This window comes from Cherax quadricarinatus, chromosome 10 (assembly GCF_038502225.1).
Source record: "Cherax quadricarinatus isolate ZL_2023a chromosome 10, ASM3850222v1, whole genome shotgun sequence".
NCBI lineage: Eukaryota > Metazoa > Arthropoda > Malacostraca > Decapoda > Parastacidae > Cherax > Cherax quadricarinatus.
The window spans coordinates 37,268,859-37,295,481 of record NC_091301.1 but is presented as its reverse complement, the minus strand read 5'-3'; the positions used below and the strand labels follow the sequence as shown (position 1 = coordinate 37,295,481).

The window sequence follows — 26,623 nt, the reverse complement described above, 5'->3', positions numbered from 1 at the left end:
AGAATTTTGCTAGCCAACTGCATCTGAGTTCAAATACAAAGAAGCCAACCTGGTGAAGCAGCAACAGTGTGTCCAGCTGCTGGTATGGTGCTTGAAGCTGCAATCATCTGACCATTCTGAAGCAGCAGAAATTGTGGGACTTGAAGACCAACCTGAATAAAAATGTAAAAGTTTTAAATTAAAATAAATATTTATGACAGTTTTTTTTATTTCCCTGTACTTCCCAATTTGTTATGAGTATGTATGCCTTCAGTGCAAGATGCACTCATATATGCTACTCTTTTATGCTACCTATTTAAATTGAAGGTATGAAAATTTTCATGGGAAGTGCTTCTTTGGAGAGGGATACAGGATCAAAACAGCCCTAAGACAAATCAGATAAGTATCCTCAGTTTGTCAGTATATAATTTATTCATGAAATAATCTCTATTTCAAAGCAAATATTATGATTAGGAATCCTCACACTAGCGGTTTTCTCATTAATATGATCAGGAAAGATAATATGATTTCTTCTGTTGAATACAAGCCAGTAACAGAATAAAGTTGCTGTGACATCAACATATCCTCAGCGATGGCGAGTACAAAAATGTCCTTTTTTTCATAAAAGGACTACGTTGAAATGCTGACCAACACATTCCCAGTGAAAGAATGATTAAGAACATCCCAAGAACGAACACTTGTTTCTATGTCAAAAGGATGAAAGGCATACCAAAGTTGGTAGAGAAGTGTTGGAATTATCTAAAAAATAAATGTGAGGAAAGGTCGAACCTATGAGGAAGCCATGAGGAGTGAGGAGACATTAATCTCCAGGGAGACTTTTGGGAAAGACAAAACTGGTTGATAAACATCTTTTATTTACTGTACTGAAATCAAGGATGGTCCAGCCTGGTATATGTCCATCTGTGGTACACCAAAATTTCAAAGGTCCCATACTTAAGGTAGCATCACCAGAATCTTGACTGGCAATCTTGCTAGCTTCGTCAAGACTACCATCATACGGAACATTAATTCAATTTCCACAATTTCTCAGAAAATGATCAAACAAGGTCCAGGTAATGACAATAGCCCTCAAAGCTATAAACTAGGTGAAGTAGAGCTTGATCATACAGAATGTGAAAAAGACTTGAGAGTCATGGTAAGCAGAAACCTAAAGCCAAGACAGCAGTGCCTAAGTGTGCGCAACAAGGCTAACAGATTACTTGGATTTATCTCAAGAAGTATAAGTAACGGAAGTCCAAAAGTTACAGTATTTTCTAATCTATACATCACTAGTGAGGCTTCATTTAGATTATGCCACTCAATTTTGGTCTCCTTACTACAGGATGGATATAGACTCACTGGAGAATATACAGAGAAGAATGACTAAAATGATTTACTGTGTAAGGAATCTCCCATATGAAGATAGACTTAAAGCCTTAAATCTCCACTCTCTGGAGAGACGTAGAATGAGGGGAGATATCACTGAAGTGTATAAGTGGATGACGGGCATGAACAAAGGAGATATTAATAAAGTACTGAGAGTGTCGAACCAGGTAAGAACCAGAAATAATGGAATTAAGTTGGATAAATTTAGATTTAGAAAGGACATAGGTAAGTACTGGTTTTCTAACAGAGTTGTGGATGCGTGGAACAATCTTCCCAGTAGGGTAATAGAGGCTAGGACCTTGGGTAGCTTTAAGAGGAGGTTGGACAAATATATGAGTGGGATGGGCTGGGTTTGATTGGTGTCATTGGGTACAGGAGTTAATTCTTGGGTAGCTTTGGGTTGAGGTCATTTTGATAAGGACCTGCCTTGTATGGGCCAGTAGGCCTTCTGCAGTGTTCCTCTATTCTTATGTTCTTATTCCCTCTTTGGTGGCTTATGTTTAGGTAGTTAGCAACAAGAAAGATCTGTCTGCTCTTGGAAATGAAACAGGCAGCAGAATGCCATGGGTGAATTGAAACTGTGACTGACTGAGACTGGGTGGTATGGTTACAGCTCATGTTCAGTTACAATACAGTTGCAGTATACACATGCCCCCAGTGACCATGACTTCCTTTAACCCTTTGAGGGTCGACAGGCCCTCTCCGAAACTCGTTCTCAGGGTCGGCCAAATTTAAAAAAAAAAAAAAAATTATTTTCTCTTATGAAAAGATAGAGAATCTTTTCCCGATCATAACGACACCAAAAGTTTGAAATTTGATAGAAAACTTACGGAATTATGCTCTCGCAAAGTTAGCGGTCTCGGCGATGTTTACCGATCGGCGATTTTGCCCACTTTGAGCCCCATTTTCGGCCAATTTCACTGTACTAGTCGACAAAAAACATGAATATTTCGCTAGAACTCCATTTTTTCTATCGAATGGGTGCAAGAAACCACCCATTTATAAATTCAGCTATCCAGTACAGTGGTCAGAATTTAGCAATTTTGCCAATTTCACACAAATTTCAAAAGATGCCAATTTCGGAATAGGGTCCAGAATAAACAAGAAAGACATTCCTGGCACTAAAATGACATTTCCTCTAGTCATTAGTCACGTCTCAAGGCCCCTCTTATATTCTTTTGCTTTCCACTTTGAATTTTTATTCTCACAAAAAATATAAGATTTACTGTTATGCAGACTACTGCATTAGTGTAAGAAATGGTATAAATATTATTGGTGCACTTGTGAAAGAATATTAGACTCACCAGTTGACGTGTATTGCACGCTTGGCACGATTTGTTTACTTTTGAAGTTTGGTAAAAATCGAACATTTCTGCTACTTTGAGCTCAATTTCAAGGCACCTTTCATTGTAAAACCAGTCAAAATCATCTCAATTTCAGTAATATGTCTTCCATTCTATAAAATGAGACCAAGAAAACTAGAATACAACAATAAATACCATACGAAAATACACTGCAAAGTCGCTGATTTATTAAAAAAAAATGGAAAAAGTTTTTTTTTTCTCATTATGCACTGTGTGCTGCAGGATTTTTTTTAGACTGTGCACACTGACCACATAGACCCATTCTTTCATATGAAGGCCTACCAGCTTTCTCCCACTAGATTTGAGGTCGCTAGAATTTATGAGTACTAGTACGTCAAAAACCCCTACGCGTAAGACGTACTAGTACGACGAAAACCCTCAAAGGGTTAACCCTTTGACTGTCTCAAGCTCCTTTCTGAAACTGTCATTCTATGTCGCAAAATTTTTTGGGAAAAAAAAAAATTCTTATGAAATGACAGAGAATCTTTTTCCGATGGTAATGACACCAAAAGTACGAAATTTGGTCAAAAACTCACGGAATTATACTCCCGCGAAGTTAGTGGTCTTGACGACATACACATCGGTAATTTCGCCGACTTTGAGCCCTGTTTTTGGTGAATTCCACTGTTCCAGTTGACAACACTCATAGCTATTTCTTTAGAACTCCATTTTTTCTATCAGTTGAATACAAGAAACCACAAATTTACTGATTTGATCTACCCAATAAAGTGGTCAGAAATTGGCAATTTGGCCAATTTCACGGAAATTAAAAAAGATGCCAATTTCAAAATAGAGTCCATAACAAACAATATAGACATTCTTGGACTAAAATAACATATCCTCTGTTCATTAGTCACATCTCTAGGCCCCTCTTATATTACTATTGCTTCCTATTTTGATTTTTTATTCATACAAAAAATACAAAATTTACTGTTATGCAGACTACTGCATTATTGTAAAAATGGTATAAATATCAGAGCACTAGTGAAAGAATATTAGACTCCCCAGTTGACGTGTATTGGAATTGTGGTGTGATTTGCTTACTCCTGAACATTGGTAAAAATCGAACATTTCCGCTACCTTGAGCTCAATTTCAAGGTCGCTTTCATCCTGAAACTAATCAAAATCATCTCTATTTCTGTGATATGTTTTCCATTTTATCACGTGAGACCATGAAAACGAGAATACAACGATAAATACTATACAAAAATGCACCTCAAATTCAGCGTTTTAATCCAAAAAAAACGGTCCTTTTTTTTTCTCATTATGCACTACATGCTGCAGGATTTTTTTTTATGTGGTGGACATTGACCACACAGACCCATTCTCTCACATGTAGGCCTACCAGCTTCCTACCACTTGATTTGAAGCTGCTAGAATTTACGCGTATAAATACGTCAAAAACAGTGGCGCATAAGACGTATATATATGACTGAAACAAAGGGTTAATGCTGCCCAAAGGACATTTATCTCATATAAGGAAATTAGATCGAATAGAAATAACCCCAAATGAATGAATAATAGGCTCAAATATCTTTTAGGACAGAGAAAAGGAATTTATAGGCATATCAAAAGAGGTGAGGGTCATCTTATGAATCAGTATATTGACATTAAGAGGGACGTTAACCCTTTGACTGTCGCAACCCCCAATCCTGAGGTGTCTCCTGGTGTCGCAAAATTTAAAAAAAAAAAAAAAAATTTTCTTATGAAATGATAGAGTATCTTTTCCTGATTGTAAAGACACCAAAAAAAACGAAATTTGATGGAAAACTGACGGAATTACGCTCTCACGAAGTTAGCGACCTCGACGATATTTACAAATCTGCGATTTCGCCCACTTTGAGCCCTATTTTCGGCTAATTCCATTATTCCAATCTACCAAACTCATAGCTATTTCTTCAGAACTCCAATTTTTCCATCGATTGAGTACAAGAAACTGCCCATTTACCAATTTCAACTACCCAATAAAGTGGTCAGAAATTTGCAATTTGGCCAATTTCACAAAAATTAAAAAATATGAATTTCAAAATAAGGACCAGAATGAACAATGCAGACATTCCTGGCTCTAAAATAGCATTTTCTTTGTTCATCAGTCATGTCTCCAGGCCCCTCTGATATTACTCTTGCTTTTTATTTTGAAATTTTATTCAAACAAAAAATAGAAGATTTACTGTTATGCAGACTACCGCAATACTGTAATAATTGTAAAAATTACATCAACCCATTCATGACCGCATATTAGAATGGCTATCTGGACATTTATTGGACAATGACATCATTTGTTTACTTTTGAACATCGGCAAAAATCAAACATTTCCCGTACTTTGTGCTCCATTTCCAGGTTCTTTTTATAGTAAAATTAATCAAAATCACCTCTACTTCTATAATATAGTTTCCATTCTATCAAATGAGACCAAGAAAACGAGAATACAACCACAAATACTATATGAAAATAGACCACAAAGTAATCATTTTAATTAAAAAAAAAAAACGGTGGGAGTTTTTTTTTTCTCATTATGCACTGCCTGCTCCAGAATTTTTTTTATATGGTGCACACTAACCACACAGACCCATTCTCTCACATGCGGGCCTACCAGCTTTCTCCTGCCTGATTTGAAGCCGCTAGAATTTATGAGCATACAGTGGCTGCCTTCAAGAGAGAGCTGGACAGATACCTAAAGTCAGTGCCGGATCAGCCGGGCTGTGGCTCGTACATTGGACTGCGTGCGGCCAGCAGTAACAGCCTAGTTGATCAGGCCCTGATCCATCGGGAGGCCTGGTCATGGACCGGGCCGCGGGGGCGTTGATCCCCGGAATAACCTCCAGGTAACCTCCAGGTAACCAGTGGACCCCCGTATACCGTTGGCATCACATAACGTTAAATCCGCATAGAGATACATTTTATCACTAAAATTTTGCCTCGCATAGCGCTAAAAAACTCGCTCAACGCTATTCGTCCGAGACTCGTCTATGTGAGGCCTGAGCCAGCCTCACATGTTCCGCCGGTGACATTGTTTACAAGCCAGCCTCCACAGTAACATCCAAGCATACAATCGGAACATTTCACATTATTACAGCATTTCTGGTGATTTTATCTGCAAAATAAGTGACCATGGGCCCCAAGAAAGCTTCTAGTGCCAACCCTGTGGTAAAAAGGGTGAGAAATATTATCGAAATACTGTGGTACCATGGTCAGCTGCTGATGCTGCTGTAGCACTGTCAGCTGCTGCTGCTGCTGCTGCTGTAGCACCGTCAGTTGCTGCTGCTGCTGTACCACCGTCAGCTGCTGATGCTGCTGTAGTACCATCTGCTGCTGCTGTAGTACCATCTGCTGCTGCTGTAGCACCATCTGCTGCTGCTGTAGCACTGTCAGCTGCTGCTGTAGCACTGTCAGCTGCTGCTGCTGTAGCACTGTCAGCTGCTGCTGCTGTAGCACTGTCAGCTGCTGCTGCTGCTGCACTATCAGCTGCTGCTGCTGCTGCTGTAGCACCGTCAGCTGCTGATGCTGCTGTAGTACCATCTGCTGCTGCTGTAGCACCGTCTGCTGCTGCTTTAGCACTGTCAGCTGCTGCTGTAGCACTGTCAGCTGCTGCTGCTGCTGTAGGACTGTCAGCTGCTGCTGCTGCTGCTGCTGCTGCTGCTGTAGCACCGTTGTTGGTGTGGCTTATTGAGAATACCAAGAAACAATTAACCCCAGAGGGTTAGCCACCCAGGATAACCCAAAAAAGTCAGTGTCATTGAAGACTGTCTAACTTATTTCCATTGGGGTCCTTAATCTTGTCTCCCAAGATGCAACCCAAACCAGTCTACTAACACCCAGGTGAACAGGGAAAAATGCCTGGAACTAGTGCTCATATTGGTGAATTTAAAGCCAGCAAAGGTTGGTTTGAGAGATTTAAGAATCGTAGTGGCATACACAGTGTGATAAGGCCAGTTCTGGAAGAAAATGCCAAACAGGACCTACAGTACTCAGGAGGAAAAGGCACTCCCAGGACACAGTGTCTCATCCGTCATTGCTGCATCTCCAATAAAGGTAAGTGTCATTTATTCTTCATTTAGTAGAGTAGTACATGCACAATATATATTGTGCATGTACTACTCTACTATTGTGCATGTATCCTTCTCATTGTGTGTAGGAAAATGTATATTTCATGTGGTAAAATTTTTTTTTCATACTTTTGGGTGTCTTGCACGGATTAATTTGATTTCCATTATCTCTTATGGGGAAAATTCATTCGCATAACGATAATTTCGCATAACAATGAGCTCTCAGGAACGGATTAATATCGTTATGCGGGGGTCCACTGTATATACGTCAAACATGGTACCTCGTAAACGTATATATACGGCCGCGACAGTCAAAGGGTTAAAAAGGGGATAAGAAAAGCTAAATGGGACTATCAAATTAAAGTTGCTAGGGATTTGAAAACTAACCCAATAAGTTTTTTCCAGTTTTATGGAACAAAAGTTAGAGGTAAGATAGGCCTCTGGGCATCTCACTGACAAGGAGAATGAAATGCGCTCTATTCTTAATAATTATTTTCTCTCGGTTTTCACTCAGGAAGAAACGAACAATATCCCAGTAATTAATTTTTATAGTGGGCCTGAAGATGATAAATTATGCAATATTACAGTCACTAGCAAAATGGTTATCAAACAGCTAGACCAGTTAAAGCAAAATAAATCCCCGGGCCCTGATGGACTTTTTTCAAGGGTTCTTGAAGAGTGTAAAATGGAACTTTGTGAACCAATGACTAATATTTTTAATATTTCTCTTCAAACAGGTGTAGTGTCTGATATGTGAAAGATGGCTGATGAAATTCATATTTTTAGAGCAAGGGACAAGTCGTTACCGTCAAATTACCGCCCAATAAGCCTAACCTCAATTTTAGGCAAATTACTAGAGTCAATTATAGCTGATAATATAAAAAGTCATCTGGATAAGCACAGCTTGATTAATGATACTCAGCATGGATTCACGAGGGGCCATTCATGCCTAACTAATTCATTAACCTTCTTCAGTAAAGCTTTTAAGGCCGTTGATCATGATAAAGAATTCGATATTGTTTATTTAGATTTTAGTAAGGCTTTCTATAGAGTACCGCACCAGAGACTGCTAAAGAAAGTGGCAGCTCACGGCATTGGGGGAAAGGTGCTGTCATGGATCAAGTCGTGGCTCACCAATAGGAAGCAGAGAGTACGCATATTAAATGGGGTTAAATCCGAGTGGGGATCTGTAACAAGTGGCGTTCCACAGGGATCAGTCTTGGGCCCGTTGTTGTTATAATATACAGTGGACCCCCGCATACCGATTTTAATCTGTGCAAGAGGGGTCATTGGTATGCGAAATAATCGGTATGCGAATGAATTTTCCCCATAAGAAATAATGGAAATCAAATTAATCCGTGCAAGACACCCAAAAGTATGAAAAAAAAAAATTTTTACCACATGAAATGTTAATTTTAATACACACAAACTGAAAAAGGCATGCACCCTTACATGACACTTACTTTTATTGAAGATCTGGTGATGATTGATGGGATGGGAGGAGGGGAGAGAGAGTGTTAGTGTTTAGAAGGGGAATCCCCTTCCATTAAGACTTGAGGTGTCGAGTCCTTTTCTGGGGTTACTTCCCTTCTTCTTTTAATGCCACTAGGACCAGCTTCAGAGTCACTGGACTTCTTTCGCACAACATATCTGTCCATAGTGGCCTGTACCTCTCGTTCCTTTATGACTTCCCTAAAGTGTTTCACAACATTGTCAGTGTACAGGTTGCCAACACGGCTTGCAATAGCTGTGTGAGGGTGATTTTCATCAAAAAAGGTTTGCACTTCAAGCCACTTTGCACACATTTCCTTAATCTTTGTAGTAGGCAACTTCTTCAATTTCTCTCTCCCCTCCTCTGAACCAGTTTCCTCAGGTCTGGCCTCTTGCTGTTGAAGTTGATCTATCAGCTCATCAGTGGTTAGTTCTTCATTGTCCTCCTCCACCAACTCTTCCACATCCTCCCCACTAACCTCCAACCCCAAGGACTTTCCCAATGCCACAATGGATTCCTTAACTGGCATAATCCTCTCAGGGTTAGCCTCAAACCCTTCAAAATCCCTTTTGTCTACACATTCTGGCCACAGTTTCTTCCAAACAGAGTTCAAGGTCTTCTTAGTCACTCCCTCCCAAGCCTTACCTATAAGGTTTACACAATTGAGGATATTAAAGTGCTCTCTCCAAAACTCTCTTAGAGTCAGTTGAGTTTCTGAGGTCACTACAAAGCACCTTTCAAACAGAGCTTTTGTGTACAGTTTTTTGAAGTTTGCAATAACTTGCTGGTCCATGGGCTGCAGGAGAGGAGTGGTATTAGGAGGCAAAAACTTGAAGTTAATGAATTTCATGTCCCCATAAAGTCCCTCTACCACGTCTGTAGGATGACCAGGGGCATTGTCTAACACCAGGAGGCACTTAAGTTCTAATTTCTTTTCAGTTAGGTAATCTTTCACATTGGGGGCAAATGCTTGGTGTAACCAGTCATAGAAAAAGTCCCTAGTGACCCATGCCTTACTGTTTGCCCTCCACAGCACACACAAATTCTCCTTGAGGACATTCTTTTGCCTGAATGCTCTGGGAGTTTCAGAGTGATACACTAATAAAGGCTTAACTTTGCAATCACCAGTAGCATTGGAACACATCAACAAAGTAAGCCTGTCTTTCATAGGCTTATGTCCTGGGAGTGCCTTTTCCTCCTGAGTAATGTAGGTCCTGCTTGGCATTTTCTTCCAAAACAGGCCTGTTTCATCACAATTAAACACTTGTTCAGGTTTCAGTCCTTCAGTCTCTATGTACTCCTTGAATTCATGCACATATTTTTCAGCCGCTTTGTGGTCCGAACTGGCAGCCTCACCATGCCTTATCACACTATGTATGCCACTACGCTTCTTAAATCTCTCAAACCAACCTTTGCTGGCCTTAAATTCACTCACATCAGCACTAGTTGCAGGCATTTTTTTAATTAAATCCTCATGCAACTTCCTAGCCTTTTCGCTTATGATCGCTTGAGAGACGCTATCTCCTGCTAGCTGTTTTTCATTTATCCACACCAATAAGAGTCTCTCAACATCTTCCATCACTTGCGATCTTTGTTTCGAAAACACAGTTAAACCTTTGGCAAGAACAGTTTCCTTGATTGCCTTTCTGGTGCCCACAATAGTAGCGATGGTTGATTGGGGTTTCTTGTACAACCTGACCAGGTCGGCGATACGCACTCCACTTTCATACTTATCAATGATCTCTTTCTTCATCTCTATTGGAATTCTCACCCTTATTGCTGTAGGGTTGGCACTAGAAGCTTTCTTGGGGCCCATGGTCACTTATTTTCCAGAAAAAGCACCGAAAACACTGTAATAATACGAAATATTCCGATTGTATGCTTGGATGTTACCGCGGAGGCTGGCTGGTAAACAATGCCACCGGCGGCACATGTGAGGCTGGCTGAGGGCGCACATTGGACGCGTCTCGGACGAAAATCGGTGAGCGGGTTTTTAAGCGGTATGCGAGGCAAAATTTTTGCGATTAAAGCAAGCGGTATGTGGATTAATCATTATGTGATGCCATGGGTATGCGGGGGTCCACTGTATATCAATGACCTTGATGAGGGAATTACTAGTGATATGAGCAAATTCACCGATGACGCAAAGATAGGTAGTATAATTGATTCAAACTTAGATGTCACAGAACTTCAGGAGGATTTAGACAAACTCAATTCCTGGTCAGAAAAGTGGCAGATGCAGTTCAATGTAGATAAATGCAAGGTTCTGAAGCTCGGGAGTGTCCATAACCCTAGTACTTATCAGTTAACCCTTTCAGGGTTTCCGCCGTACTAGTACGGCTTACGCCCCAGGGTTTTTGACGTGCTAGTACGCCTAAATTCTAGCGCCCTCAAATCTAGTGAAAGCTGGTAGGCCTACATATGAAAGAATGGGTCTATGTGGTCAGCATGCGCAGTATAAAAAAAATTCTGCAGCACACAGTGCGTAATGAGAAAAAAAAACTTTGACAGTGTTTTTGGATTAAAACAGCGACTTTGCACTGTATTTTCGTATGGTATTTATGGTTGTATTCTAGTTTTCCTGGTCTCATTTTATAGAATGGAAGACATATTACAGAAATTGAGATGATTTTGACTGATTTTACAATGAAATGTATCTTGAAATTGAACTCAAAGTAGCAGAAATCTTCGATTTTTACCAAAGTTCAAAAGTAAACAAATCATGCCAAGCGTCCAATATACGTCAACTGGTGAGTCTAATATTCTTTCTACACTAATGCAGTAGTCTGCATAACAGTAAATCTTCTATTTTTTGTAAGAATAAAAATTCAAAGTGGAAAGCCAAAGAAATATAAGAGGGGCCTGGGGATGTGACAAACAAACGGAGAACTTGTTATTTTTGTGCCAGGAATGTCTTGTTTATTCTGGATCCTATTCGGAAATTGGCATCTTTTGAAATTTGTGTGAAATTGGCAAAATTGCTAAATTCTGACCACTTTATTGGATAGTTGAAATCGGTAAATGGGTGGTTTCTTGCACTCATTCGATAGAAAAAATGGAGTTCTAGTGAATTAGTTATGATTTTTGTCGACTAGTGCACTGGAATTGGCCAAAAATAGGGCTCAAAGCGGGCAAAATCGCCGGTGCGTAAACATCGTCGAGACCGCTAACTTCACGAGAGCATAATTCCGTGAGTTTTTCATCAAATTTCATCCTTTTGGTGTCATTATGATTGGGAAAAGATTCTCTATCTTTTCATAAGAAAAAAAAAATATTTTTTTTTAAATTTGGGGACCCTGAGAACAAGTCTTGGAGAGGGCCTGGGGTCCCTGAAAGGGTTAAATAACATAGAACTTAGCCATACAGATTGCAAAAAAGGATTTGGGGGTTATGGTGAGCAGCAACCTTAAACCAAGACAACAGTGCCTAAGCACACATAACAAAGCAAATAGATTACTAGGATTTATATCTAGAAGTGTAAGCAACAGAAGTCCAGCAGTTATTTTACAGCTTTGTACATCATTAGTAAGGCCTCACCTAGATTACGCAGCTCAGTTCTGGTCTCCATATTACAGAATGGATATAAATTCCGTAGAAAATATCCAGCGTAGAATGACCAAATTAATACATAGCATTAGAAATCTTCAGTACGAAGAACGACTGAAGACTTTAAACTACATTCACTTGTAAGACGAAGAATGAGGGGAGACATGATCGAAGTGTATAAGTGGAAGATGGGTATTAACAAAGGGGATATAAATAAGGTTTTGAGGATATCACTTCAAGAAAGAACCCACAATAATGGATTGAAATTAGACAAGTTTAGATTTCGAAAGGATATAGGAAAGTATTGGTTTGGAAATAGGGTAGCTGATGAGTGGAACAGTCTGCCTAGTAGGGTTATTGAGGCTATAATGTTGGGTAGTTTCAAATTTAGGTTAGATAAATACATGAGTGAGAGTGGCTGGATTTGAGTGAGACTTGCGCAATGAGTAAATAGAATCATCAAAACTTATTTCTTGGGTAGCATTGAAAATTGGGTTGGGCAAATATTTTGTTAGTGGGAAGGATTGTAAAGGACCTGCCTAGTATGGGCCAATTTTCAATGCTACCCAAGAAATAAGCTCTGCTAACTCTATCCGCTCATATGCAAGTCCCACTCAAATCCAACCCCTCTCACTCATGTTTTTATCCAACCTAAATTTGAAACTACCTAAAGTCCAAGCCTCAATAACCTAACTAGGTCTGGAAAGCCTATGGTAGCATTATCAGAATAAGTTTTAACTTAAATCCACTATATATCACCTGCAAGGATACACACACGGATACTTTACAGAAATGATACCTTTATGACTAATGTGTAAAATTATGTTGGACAGAATATGTGATGGTCATTCATCCTACAGCTTGTGCTTTGATGTTAAACATTATCAGTACCAGGGAGGAGATACAGTACAGGTCTCCCTCAACATTCGTGAGGGTTAGAGGATCAAGAGCCTCGTGAATGTTGAAAACTCGCAAATGTTTGGTGCCCCAATATATTGCAGGGAAATCTAATACAATACTGCTTCCTTAACCTACTGAACCATGAACAATCATAAAACACATGACAGCATCATAAAATATATATATGTATTGTATTGTAGATGAATGGTTCAGAGAACCGACATGTTGATAAATTAGACACATGTGCAACTCTTGGGTATCTTTATTGAGGAAACGTTTCACCACACAGTGGCTTCATCAGTCCATACAAATGAGAAATGTGAAGAACAGGAGGAGAATGAGGTAATCAGTCCCTCAACCTTGAGTCGATGTGGTCAGTCCATCAATCTTGAATTCAAGGAGAAGGGGTTACAAGCTCTTTGCTCCTGGCATTTTAGTCGCCTCCTACAACACGCATGGCTTATGGAGGAAGAATTGTGATCCACTTCACCATGGAGATAACAGGAAATAAACAAGAACAAGAACTAGTAAGAAAATAGAAGAAAACCCAGAGGGGTGTGTGTATATACAAGTCCGCCATCACAAATCCGGCAATCAGTTATTCGGTTCCTTCAGTTATTCGTCACTAATTTTGGCTAGCATAATTTCAAATTTCCAGGGTCGCCACACCAATCTGCTGGTACTGTTTGGTGGCGCCACTTGCTGCATAAGACATTCCAATTTCCTTTTCTCCATTTATTGTTTTAACCTGCTTACTTTTAGCCCTAGCCATGGTTCCAATGAATAAAAGATATGCTTCTCATTATGTAAAGCACCTACACAGTACATTATCCATTAAAGATAAGGTGGCTTTGAAGCCACTGTCAGTTGCCATGAACTCAGTCTCATGAAGCAGGAGAATATGCTTCATTATTACGCTAATATCAACACTACAGCTTATTTGCCTATCACAAATGATCTAATATGACATAATAAACAATATAAATAACATAAAACATGTTAAATACTCCAGAATAAATAATATTTGGCATAACACCGAGCAGTTCGACGAAGGTATTAAGAGGATATATGGTATACAAATACCGTTCTCCTATCCCCATCTTGGGGGCTTATATTAGAGAAAACGGAGTATAACACAGGGCTAACTGTTATATACACTAGTACTGCACCATAAACCTGAAACAAAAGTTATTTTCTCTATATAGATTATCACACATAGCAGCATATGTGTAGAAAACCTAGGATAACCTAAAAAAGTCAACGTGGCTTATTTTTAGTACCTGGCTTGGGTTAGCCATATATGATTTTTGGTAAATATTCGATTCCCAGCCAGGGTAGAAACATTAGGCATGTTTCTTTACACCTGTTGTCTATGTTTACCCATCAGTAAATGGGCACCTGGGTGTTAGCCCACTAGTGTGGGTGTTATCCTGGGACACTGACCTAATTTTCTTGAAATACTCAGTATAACAAGCGGCTTTCTATATAGTAGCCGCTTGTTATACTGAGTATAGTATAACAAGCGCATAGCGATATTAATCCGTGCAAGAGAGCTCATTGTTATGCGAAATTATCATTATGCGAATGAATTTTCCCCATAAGAAATAATGGAAATCAAATTAATCCGTGCAAGATACCCAAAAGTATGAAAAAAAAAATTACCACATGAAATATACATTTTCCTACACACAAAGAGAAGGATACATGCACAATAGTAGAGTAGTACATGCACAATATATATTGTGCATGTACTACTCTACTAAATGAAGAATAAATGACACTTACCTTTATTGAAGATGCAGCAATGACTGATGAGACACTGTGTCCTGGGAGTGCTTTTTCCTCCTGAGTACTGTAGGTCCTGTTTGACATTTTCTTCCAGAAAAGGCCTTATCACACTGTGTATGCCACTACGATTCTTAAATCTCTCAAACCAACCTTTGCTGGCTTTAAATTCACCAATATGAGCACTAGTTCCAGGCATTTTTCCCTGTTCACCTGGGTGTTAGTCGACTGGTGTGGGTTGCATCCTGGGAGACAAGATTAAGGACCCCAATGGAAATAAGTTAGACAGTCTTCGATGACACTGACTTTTTTGGGTTATCCTGGGTGGCAAATCCTCTGGGGTTAATTGTTTCTTGGTATTCTCAATAAGCCACACCAACAACTGTGCTACAGCAGCAGCAGCAGCAGCTGACAGTGCTACAGCAGCAGCAGACGATGCTACAGCAGCAGCAGACGGTACTACAGCAACAGCAGCAGCTGACGGTGGTACAGCAGCAGCAGCAGCTGACAGTGCTACAGCAGCAGCAGACGATGCTACAGCAGCAGCAGACGGTACTACAGCAACAGCAGCAGCTGACGGTGGTACAGCAGCAGCAGCAGCTGACAGTGCTACAGCAGCAGCAGACGATGCTACAGCAGCAGCAGACGGTACTACAGCAGCAGCTGACGGTGGTACAGCAGCAGCTGACAGTGCTACAGCAGCAGCAGACGATGCTACAGCAGCAGCAGACGATGCTACAGCAGCAGCAGATGGTACTACAGCAGCAGCAGACGGTACTACAGCAGCAGCAGCTGACGGTGGTACAACAGCAGCAGCAGCTGACGGTGCTACAGCAGCAGCAGCAGCTGACAGTGCAGCAGCAGCAGCTGATGGTGGTACAGCAGCAGCAGCAGCTGACAGTGCTACAGCAGCAGCAGACGATGCTACAGCAGCAGCAGACGATGCTACAGCAGCAGCAGACGGTACTACAGCAGCAGCAGACGGTACTACAGCAGCAGCAGCAGCAGCTGATGGTGGTACAACAGCAGCAGCAGCTGACGGTGCTACAGCAGCAGCAGCAGCTGTACCACTAATAGTAGCGATGGTTGATTGGGGTTTATTATACAACCTGGCCAGCTCGGAGACACGCACTCCACTTTCATACTTATCAATGATCTTTTTCTTCATCTCTATAGTAATTCTCACCCTTATTGCTGTAGGGTTGGCACTAGAAGCTTTCTTGGGGCCCATGGTCACTTATTTTGCAGATAAAATCACCAAAAACACTGTAATAATACGAAATGTTTCGATTGTATGCTTGGATGTTACCGCGGAGGCTGGCTGGTAAACAATGCCACCGGCGGAACATGTGAGCATGGCTCAGGCCGCACATAGACGCGTCTCGGACGAACAGCGTTGAGCGGGTTTTTTAGCGGTATGCGAGGCAAAATCTTAGCGATAAAATGTAGCAGTATGCGGATTTAACGTTATGTAAGGCCAACGGTATGCGAGGGTCCACTGTATTTCACTGATGTCAGCTATGGCCTGTATACCTTGTACATGTACGGTCAGTAAATAAAGATATTATTATTATTATTATTATATTATTTTCTCAGTTGTTTGTTGGATTATCTTATTCAAACTTGGGCAATGTATGATGAAAAGATACTTCTTACCATAGACCAAAAATGAAAGAAATCAGACCATAAATAGCGGAGTTCACTTCTCAGCCATTAGCGGCCACTTAGCAGTATATTTTTGTATGTCTTTATGGTTATATTCTCATTTTTTCGGTCTCATTTGATAGAATGAAAGATATATTACAGAAATAGATATGATTTTGATTGCTTTCATGACGAAAAGTACCTTGAAATTGCGCTCAAAGTAGCGGAAATGTTCGATTTTTTGCCGAAGTTCAATGAACTTTGTGTCAGTCAAGATGGTTAATTTTATTAAGTGTATTGTAACCTAATCACTCTGTAATCCGGCAAACTCAGTAATCTGGCACACTACAGGTCCCAATGATGCCAGATTTGTGATGAAGGACCTGTATATATATGCTTGTACATGTATGTGTAGTGTGACCTAAGTGTAAGAAGATGTAGCAAGATGTACCTGAAATCTTGCATGTTTATGAGACAGAAAAAAGACAACAGCAATCCTACCATCATGTAAAACAATTACAGGTTTCCGTTTTACGCTCACTTGGCAGAACGGTAGTACCTCCCTGGGCAGTTGGTGTCTACCAACCTACAACCTAATTTAAATTCATCAGGAACTAAATAATTGTTAATTACTGGAATCTCATTTACATCTTCTTGTGTAAAAACTGACAAAAAATAGTCATCAAATAAGGAACACATTTCCAGTTCATTATCCGTCAGCTGTCCATTCCCAATTTTCAGAGGTCCTACTTTTTCCTTCACCCTTGTCCTATACACTTAAAAGAACCCCTTTGGATTAGTCTTTGATTCATTAGCAACTCTAATTTCATGTTCACATTTAGCCTTTCTAATCCCCTTTTTCGCTTCTCTTTTAAGCTGGACATATTGGTCAGTAAGGTTAACCTCTCCTCTTCTGATGCGCCTATAAATTCCCCTTTTCTCTCCTAATAGATGCTTTAGCCTCCTGTTAACCCATTTGGGATCGTTATTATTAGACCTAATTTCTCTCTGGGGAATGCATATACTCTGAGCATGATGTACATTAAGAAAAAAATCGTAAATGCAGATCCCTTCATAATCATAAGTATGATCATCGTCAATAAAATCATTAGCTAGATAACCCCAATCGAGATTTAACAGGTGTTCCCTAAGTCCATTATAATCGGCAGAACGAAAATCAGGGATTTTTACCGTATCATCATTATTCTTGTATTCCCAGTTAATGCTAAAAGTAATGGATTTGTTATCACTTGCGCCAAGCTCTTCAGTGATCTCCAGATTATTTACGAGTGTTTCCTTATTTGACAAGACTAGGTCTAGCAAATTATTACCCCTGGTAGGCTCTGTTACACACTGCTTCAGAAAACAGTCCTGAACTGTTTCCATAAAGTCACTGGACTCTAGATTACCAGCCAAAGAATTCCAGTCAATTTGACTAAAGTTAAAATCCCCTACTATCACTACGTTATTGTGTCTTGAAGCCCTAACAATTTCGTCCCAAAGAAGTCTCCCTCTATCATGATCCAAGCCTGGAGGTTGGTATATTACACCTAGAATTAGTTTTTCTTGACCTACAAACTCTACCCAAACAGATTCTGTTACTGTTCCATCTATTTTTATGCCTGTTTTTATGCAACAATTAATATTTTCTTGAACATATAATGCAACTCCTCCCCCCTTCCCATTACATCTATCCTCATGGAAGAGCTTAAACCCTTGAATATTACACTCAGCAATCATATCCCGACTCTTTAAATCATACCAGGTTTCAGTTAATGCAATGACATCAAAGTTCCCAGCACATGCTACCAAACGTAGTTCATTACTCTTATTTCTTGCACTTAGACTGTTAGCATAAAATACCATCATATGTTTTTCCTTCGGCACATTTTTCCTATTCAACTTTGTTTTTACACAATTTCTGAAATTATCATTACCCAAAGTTACTCCATGACAGTTACTATTGAGATTCTTAATATCAGAGGATAAGTCAATATATCCATACTCATTATTTATCATTTCTAAACCCATACTTCTAACTAATCCTAGTTTAAAGTCCTAACAGCCCCCTCAACTGAGCTAGCAAGAAAACCCACACCCAATCTCTTTTTAAAGCAACCCAAGGTCCAATCGAAGCTAAAATCTTGGGTAGTTTCAAATATAGGTTGGATAAGTACATGAGTGAAAGGGGTTGGATTTGAGTAGGACTTGCACGTGAGTAAATAGAATTGTCAATGCTTATTGCTTAGGACGTAGTGTTTATTCTGTCAGTGAGCTGTATTTGTGAAGGACCTGCCTAGTATGGGCAAACAGACCTACTGCAGTGTTCCTGCTTTCTTATGTTCTTATTGCTTGGGTAGCATTGAAAATTGGGGTGGGCATGGATTGTGAAGGACCTTCCTAGTGGGGGGAAATCAGGCCTATAGCAGTGTTCCTCCTTTCTTAAGTTCATATGTTTTTATAACCATACTAGACAGACTGTTCCACTCATCAACCTAAGAGCATAAGAAAGGAGGAACACTGCAGTAGGCCTGTTGACCTATACTTGGCAGGTCCATCATAAATCCAACCCTCAAACAGAATAAATGCTACCCAAGCATGCCCTCCATCGAGCAACTTTACCAGCAGCTTAAGGAAGAATTGAGGGTAGCGAAGATAGAGACACGGCAATTGACTGAGGAAAACAAGAGGATTCGTAGTAGTCCTCCTGTTGCGAGTCCTCAGGTCAAGAAGGGAACCTGGACAGTGGCTAGACAGCATGGAACGAAGTTGACTATCAAGAAGATGAATGGAAAGGTAGAAATGAAGAAGAGACTGCTGTGGAAACATCTAAAGCATTCTCCGTGCTACCCGACGAACGTGAGTCAACTACTGGGAACGTCACAATGAATGACACCATAGAAGGTAAGAATATTACTGTTGTTGGGGATAGCCAGGTTAGGTACATGGATAGGGCGTTCTGCTTGAAAGACAGGAGTAGGAGACAGAGAGTTTGCTTTCCTGGGGCTGGGATGAAGGATATTGTTAGCCAGCTTGACATCATCATGAATGGTAATGGGATCAATCCTATTATCTGCTTCAGTGCTGGAGGCAATGATGTATACAAGCGTAGAAGTGAGGATTTAGTTATAAGGTTCAGGACACCAATAGACATAATTAGGAAGAAGGGGAGGGGAATCCTGTTACATGTGGCATTTTGCCAAGAAGTGGTGTTGGAAATGGATGGTTGTCCAGAGCAACTAGTATTAACTGTTGGCTGGACAAACACTAAGGATAATGCAGTACCATTCACTGACAACTGGGACAACTTCTATGGCCGAAATGACATGTATCCCAGGGATGAGGTTCACTTATTCAGGGCAGGTGTGGGTTTACTTGCTAGCTCAGTTGAGGGGGTTGTTAGGACTTTAAACTAGGATTAGTTGGAGGTGGGGGTTTAGAAATAAAAAATAACGAGTATGGATATATTGATTTAGGATTTGATATTATGAATCGTAATAACAGTCATAGAATAAAGCTGGGTAATGATAATTTCAGAAATTGTGTAAAAGCAAAGGTGAATAAGAAAAATGTGCAGAAGAATAAAACATATGATGGTATTTTATGCTAACAGTTGAAGTACAAGAAATAAGATTAACCCTTTCAGGGTTTCCAACGTATTAGTACGGCTTACGTGCCAGGGTTTTTGACGTACTAGTATGCCTAAATTCTAACGCCCTCAAATCTAGTGAGAGAAAGCTGGTAGGCCTACATATGAAAGAATGGGTCTATGTGGTCAGTGTACACAGTATTAAAAAAATCCTGCAGCACACAGTGCGTAATGAGAAAAAAAAACTTTGACAACGTTTTTGGTTTAAAACAGTGACTTTGCACTGTTTTTTCGTATAGTATTTACGATGGTAATTGAGACGATTTTGATTGGTTTTACAATGAAAAGCACCTTGAAATTGAGCTCAAAGTAGCAGAAATCTTCGATTTTTGCCGAAGTTCAAAAGTAAACAAATCATGCTACGCATCCAATACACATCAACTGGTGAGCCTAATATTCTTTCACAAGTGCGCTGATATTATTTATACCATTTCTACACTAATGCAGTAGTCTGCATAACAGCAAATCTTCTATTTTTTGTGAGAATAAAAATTCAAAGTGTAAAGCAAAAGAATGTAAGAGGGGCCTGGGGACGTGACTAATGAACAGAGGAAATGTTTAGTGCCAGGAATGTATTTCTTGTTTATTCTGGACCCTATTTGGAAATTGGCATCTTTTGAAATTTGTGTGAAATTGGCAAAATTGCTAAATTCTGACCACTGAATTGGATAGTTGAAATCGGTAAATGGGTGGTTTCTTGTACTCATTCGACAGAAAAAATGGAGTTCTAGCGAAATAGTTATGATTTTTGTCGACTAGTACACTGGAATTGGCCGAAAATAGGGCTCAAAGTGGGCAAAATCGCTGATGCGTAAACATCGTCAAGACCGCTAAATTTGCGAGAGCATAATTCCCTAAGTTTTCCATCAAATTTCATACTTTTGGTGTCATTATGATCGGGAAAAGATTCTCTATCTTTTCATAAGAATTTTTTTTTTTTTAAATTTGTTGACCCTGAGAACAAGTCCGGGAGAGGGCCTGTCGACACTGAAGGGGTTAATGAACTATGTTTGGTAGCGTGTGCTGGGAACTTTGATGTCATTGCATTAACTGAAACGTGGCATGATTTAAAGAGTTGGGATATGAGTGCTGGGTGTAATATTCAAGGGTTTAAGTTGTTCCATGTGAATAGATGTAATGGGAAGGGAGGAGTTGCATTATATGTACGCGAAAATATTGTTGCATAAAAACAGGCATAATTCTATGATACACCTCATCTTTCATAGACCCCCTGTCAGCGGATGGGTCTATGAAAGATGAGGTGAATCATAGAATTGATGAGAGGAAAAGGGTGAGTGGTGCACTTAGGAGTCTGTGGAGACAAAGAACTTTGTCCTTGGAGGCAAAGAGGGGAATGTATGAGAGTAGTTTTACCAACACTCTTATATGGGTGTGAAGCATGGGTGATGAATGTTGCAGCGAGGAGAAGGCTGGAGGTAGTGGAGATGTCATGTCTGAGGGCAATGTGTGGTGTGTATATAATGCAGAGAATTCGTAGTTTGGAAGTTAGGAAGAGGTGTGGGATTACCAAAACTGTTGTCCAGAGGGCTGAGGAAGGGTTGTTGAGGTGGTTCGGACATGTAGAGAGAATGGAGCAAAACAGAGTGACTTCAAGAGTGTATCAGTCTGTAGTGGAAGGAAGGCGGGGTAGGGGTTGGCCTAGGAAAGGTCGGAGGGAGGGGGTAAAGGAGGTTTTGTGTGCGAGGGGCTTGGACTTCCAGCAGGCATGCGTGAGCGTGTTTGATAGGAGTGAATGGAGACAAATGGTTTTTAATACTTGACGTGCTGTTGGAGTGTGAGCAAAGTAACATTTATGAAGGGGTTCAGGGAAACCGGCAGGCCGGACTTGAGTCCTGGAGATGGGAAGTACAGTGCCTGCACTCTGAAGGAGGGGTGTTAATGTTGCAGTTTAAAAACTGTAGTGTAAAGCACCCTTCTGGCAAGACAGTGATGGAGTGAATGATGGTGAAAGTTTTTCTTTTTTGGGCCACCCTGCCTTGGTGGGAATCGGCCAGTGTGATAATAAAAATAAAAATAAAAAATAGATGGAATAGTAACAGAATCTGTTTGAGTAGAGTTTGTTGAAGGTCAAGAAAAACTAATTTTAGGTGTAATATACTGACCTCAAGGCTAGGATCACGATAGAGGGAGACTTCTTTGGGACAAAATTGTTAGGGTTTCAAGACACAATAACGTAGTAATAGTAGGGGATTTTAACTTTAGTCAAATTGACTGGAATTCTTTGACCGGTAATCTGGAGTCCAGTGACTTTATGGAAACAGTTCAGGACTGTTTTCTGAAGCAGTGTGTAACAGAGCCTACCAGGGGTAATAATTTGCTCGACCTAGTCTTGTCAAATAAGGAAACACTCGTAAATAATCTGGGGATCACTGAAGAGCTTGGCGCAAGCGATCACAAATCCATCACTTTTAGCATTAACTGGGAATACAAAAATAACGATAATACGGTAAAAATCCCTGATTTTCGTTCTGCCGATTACAATGGACTTAGGGAACAGCTGTCTAATCTTGATTGGGGTTGTCTAGCTAATGATTTTATTGACGATGCTCATGCTTATGATCACAAAGGCATCTGCGTTAATGATTTTTTTTTAATAATGCACACCGTGCTCAGAGTACATACATTCCCCACAGAGAAATTAGGTCTATGGGCAATGTGTTGTGTAAATATTATGCAGAAAATTCGGAGTGTGGAAATTAGGAGGTGTGGAGTTAATAAAAGCATTAGTCAGAGGACAGAAGAGGGGTTGTTGAGGTGGTTTGGTCATTTAGAGAGAATGGATCAAAGTAGAATGACATGGAAAGCATATAAATCTATAGGGGAAGGAATGAGGGGTAGGGGTCGTCCTCGAAAGGGTTGGAGAGAGTCAATTATAGCTGAGATTATAAAAAGCCATCTCGATAAGCATAGCTTGATTAATGATACTCAGCATGGATTCACAAGAGGCATCGTGAACACTAACTCCAAGGCCGAGGGACTGATTACCTCATCTTTTGTAAATAGTTCTACTGTCTTCCTATTATGTCCTAGAATCTGTATTGATAAAGCCACTGGATGGCGAAACGTCTACAATAAAGATATCCAGATGTTGCACATGTGTCTTAACTTTCACATTCAGTATTTAAGTCTCCGCACTGTCGCTTGATCTTCAGATAGTTCCTGACTATGGAACTGAACTTCTCCAGGCTGAGGGACTGACAACCTCAAATTCTACGACTTCAAGGGTGATGGACTGATTACATCGTCTTCACATCTCTACTGTTCCTGCCTACTTTCTGTATTCGACTGAAGAAGCCTACTGTGTAGACGAAACGTTTCGGAATAAAGTTGCCTAACTGTTGCCTATGTGTCTTACCTACCAACCTGTCGGTATTGTATACCATTTTGATGTTTATCTACAGAGTTTTGTAGGGAATTATGCCTCTATCAATGTCGTTCATCAACTTCGAAGTCCTCAACATAAATGTGATTTGGCGGTTGGGAATTCGCTAATGTGTGAAGCACGCGAAAGTTGAAAACGTGAATGTTGAAGGAGACCTGTATGTGAGTTGCAGTATGTGAGGTGCAGTATGTGAGGTGAAGTATGAGAGGTGAAGTATGAGAGGTGAAGTATGTGAGGTGAAGTATGTGAGGTGAAGTATGTGAGGTGAAGTATGTGAGGTGAAGTATGTGAGGTGAAGTATGTGAGGTGAAGTATGTGAGGTGAAGTATGTGAGGTGAAGTATGTGAGGTGAAGTATGTGAGGTGAAGTATGTGAGGTGAAGTATGTGAGGTGAAGTATGTGAGGTGAAGTATGTGAGGTGAAATATGTGAGGTGATGTGAGGTGAAGTATGTGAGGTGCAGTATGTGTGAAGTATGTGTGAAGTATGTGAGGTGAAGTATGTGAGGTGCAGTATGTGGTGAATTACGTGAGGTGCAGTATGTGAGGTGCAGCATGTGAGGTGAAGTATGTGAGGTGCGGTATGTGAGGTGAAGTATGTGAGGTGAAGTATGCGAGGTGAAGTATGTGAGAAGTATGTGAGGTGAAGTATGTGAGGTGAAGTATGTGAGGTGCAGTACGTGAGGTGCAGTATGTGGGGTAAAGTATGTGAGGTGCAGTATGTGAGGTGAAGTATGTGAAGTGAAGTATGTGAGGTGAAGTATGTGAGGTGAAGTATGTGAGGTGTATGTGAGGTGCAGTATGTGGGGTAAAGTATGTGAGGTGAAGCATGTGAGGTGAAGTATGTGAGGTGAAGTATGTGAGGTGAAGTATGTGAGGTGCAGTATGTGAGGTGCAGTATGTGAGGTGCAGTATGTGGGGTGAAGTATGTGAGGTGCAGTATGTGGGGTAAAGTATGTGAGGTGCAGTATGTGATGTGCAGTATGTAAGGTGAAGTATGTGAGGTGCAGTATGTGAGGTGCAGTATGTGAGGTGCAAAATGTGGGGTGAAGTATGTGGGGTGCAGTATGTGGGGTGAAGTATGTGAGGTGCAGTATGTGAGGTGAAGAATGTGAGGTGCAGTATGTGGGGTGAAGTATGTGAGGTGCAGTATGTGAGGTGCAGTATGTGAGGTGAAGTATGTGAGGTGAAGTATGTGAGGTGCAGTATGTGGGGTGAAGTATGTGAGGTGAATTATGTGAGGTGCAGTATGTGGGGTGAAGTATGTGAGGTGAAGTATGTGAGGTGAAGTATGTGAGGTGAAGTGAGGTGCAGTATGTGAGGTGCAGTATGCGAGGTGCAGTATGTGAGGTGCAGTATGTGAAGTGCAGTATGTGAGGTGAAGTATGTGAGGTGCAGTATGTGAGGTGCAATATGTGAGGTGAAGTATGTTAGGTGAAGTATGTGAGGTGAAGTATGTGAGGTGAATTATGTGAGGTGAAGTATGTGAGGTGAAGTATGTGAGGTGCAGTGTGTGAGGTGCAGTATGTGAGGTGAAGTGTGTGAGGTGAAGTATGTGAGGTGAAGTATGTGAGGTGAAGTATGTGAGGTGAAGTATGTGAGGTGAAGTATGTGAGGTGAAGTATGTGAGGTGAAGTATGTGAGGTGAAGTATGTGAGGTGAAGTATGTGAGGTGAAGTATGCGAGGTGAAGTATGCGAGGTGAAGTATGCGAGGTGAAGTATGCGAGGTGAAGTATGCGAGGTGAAGTATGCGAGGTGAAGTATGCGAGGTGAAGTATGCGAGGTGAAGTATGCGAGGTGAAGTATGCGAGGTGAAGTATGCGAGGTGAAGTATGCGAGGTGAAGTATGCGAGGTGAAGTATGCGAGGTGCAGTATGCGAGGTGCAGTATGTGAGGTGCAGTATGTGAGGTGCAGTATGTGAGGTGCAGTATGTGAGGTGAAGTATGTGAGGTGAAGTATGTTTGGTGAAGTATGTGAGGTGCAGTATGTGAGGTGCAGTATGTGAGGTGCAGTATGTGAGGTGAAGTGAGGTGAAGTATGTGAGGTGCAGTGAGGTGCAGTATGTGAGGTGAAGTATGTAAGGTGAAGTATGTGAGGTGAAGTATGTGAGGTGAAGTATGTGAGGTGAAGTATGTGAGGTGAAGTATGCGAGGTGAAGTATGCGAGGTGAAGTATGCGAGGTGAAGTATGCGAGGTGAAGTATGCGAGGTGAAGTATGCGAGGTGCAGTATGTGAGGTGCAGTATGTGAGGTGCAGAATGTGGGGTGAAGTATGTGGGGTGAAGTATGTGGGGTGAAGTATGTGAGGTGAAGTATGTGAGGTGCAGTATGTGGGGTGAAGTATGTGAGGTGCAGTATGTGAGGTGAAGTATGTGAGGTGAAGTATGTGAGGTGCAGTATGTGGGGTGAAGTATGTGAGGTGAATTATGTGAGGTGCAGTATGTGGGGTGAAGTATGTGAGGTGAAGTATGTGAGGTGAAGTATGTGAGGTGAAGTATGTGAGGTGAAGTATGTGAGGTGAAGTATGTGAGGTGAAGTATGTGAGGTGAAGTATGTGAGGTGAAGTGAGGTGCAGTATGTGAGGTGCAGTATGTGAGGTGCAGTATGTGAGGTGCAGTATGTGAGGTGCAGTATGTGAAGTGCAGTATGTGAGGTGCAGTATGTGAGGTGCAGTATGTGAGGTGCAATATGTGAGGTGAAGTATGTGAGGTGAAGTATGTGAGGTGAAGTATGTGAGGTGAATTATGTGAGGTGAAGTATGTGAGGTGAAGTATGTGAGGTGAAGTATGTGAGGTGAAGTATGTGAGGTGAAGTATGTGAGGTGAAGTATGTGAGGTGCAGTGTGTGAGGTGCAGTGTGTGAGGTGAAGTGTGTGAGGTGAAGTGTGTGAGGTGAAGTATGTGAGGTGAAGTATGTGAGGTGAAGTATGTGAGGTGAAGTATGTGAGGTGCAGTGTGTGAGGTGCAGTGTGTGAGGTGAAGTATGTGAGGTGAAGTATGTGAGGTGAAGTATGTGAGGTGAAGTATGTGAGGTGAAGTATGTGAGGTGAAGTATGTGAGGTGAAGTATGTGAGGTGAAGTATGTGAGGTGAAGTATGCAAGGTGAAGTATGCAAGGTGAAGTATGCGAGGTGCAGTATGTGAGGTGCGGTATGTGAGATGAAGTATGTGAGGTGAAGTATGTTTGGTGAAGTATGTTTGGTGAAGTATGTGAGGTGCAGTATGTGAGGTGCAGTATGTGAGGTGCAGAATGTGGGGTGATGTGGGGTGAAGTATGTGAGGTGAAGTATGTGAGGTGCAGTATGTGGGGTGAAGTATGTGAGGTGAAGTATGTGAGGTGAAGTATGTGAGGTGAAGTATGTGAGGTGAAGTATGTGAGGTGCAGTATGTGAGGTGAAGTATGTGAGGTGAAGTATGTGAGGTGAAGTATG

At 40.9% G+C, this 26,623-nt stretch overlaps 1 protein-coding gene across 5 annotated transcripts in view; it reads right to left on the bottom strand.

Annotated features, from left to right (window-relative positions):
* The window catches only part of row (relative of woc), a gene marked incomplete at its 3' end in the record, with an annotated part of 245,209 nt that overhangs the window by 151,358 nt on the left and 67,228 nt on the right, over nt 1-26,623 (bottom strand). For all 5 annotated transcript variants that reach the window (XM_070083775.1, XM_070083776.1, XM_070083773.1 and 2 more), the window contains 1 exon segment: nt 50-152. In XM_070083775.1, coding sequence (XP_069939876.1) covers nt 50-152 — 103 coding nt within the window.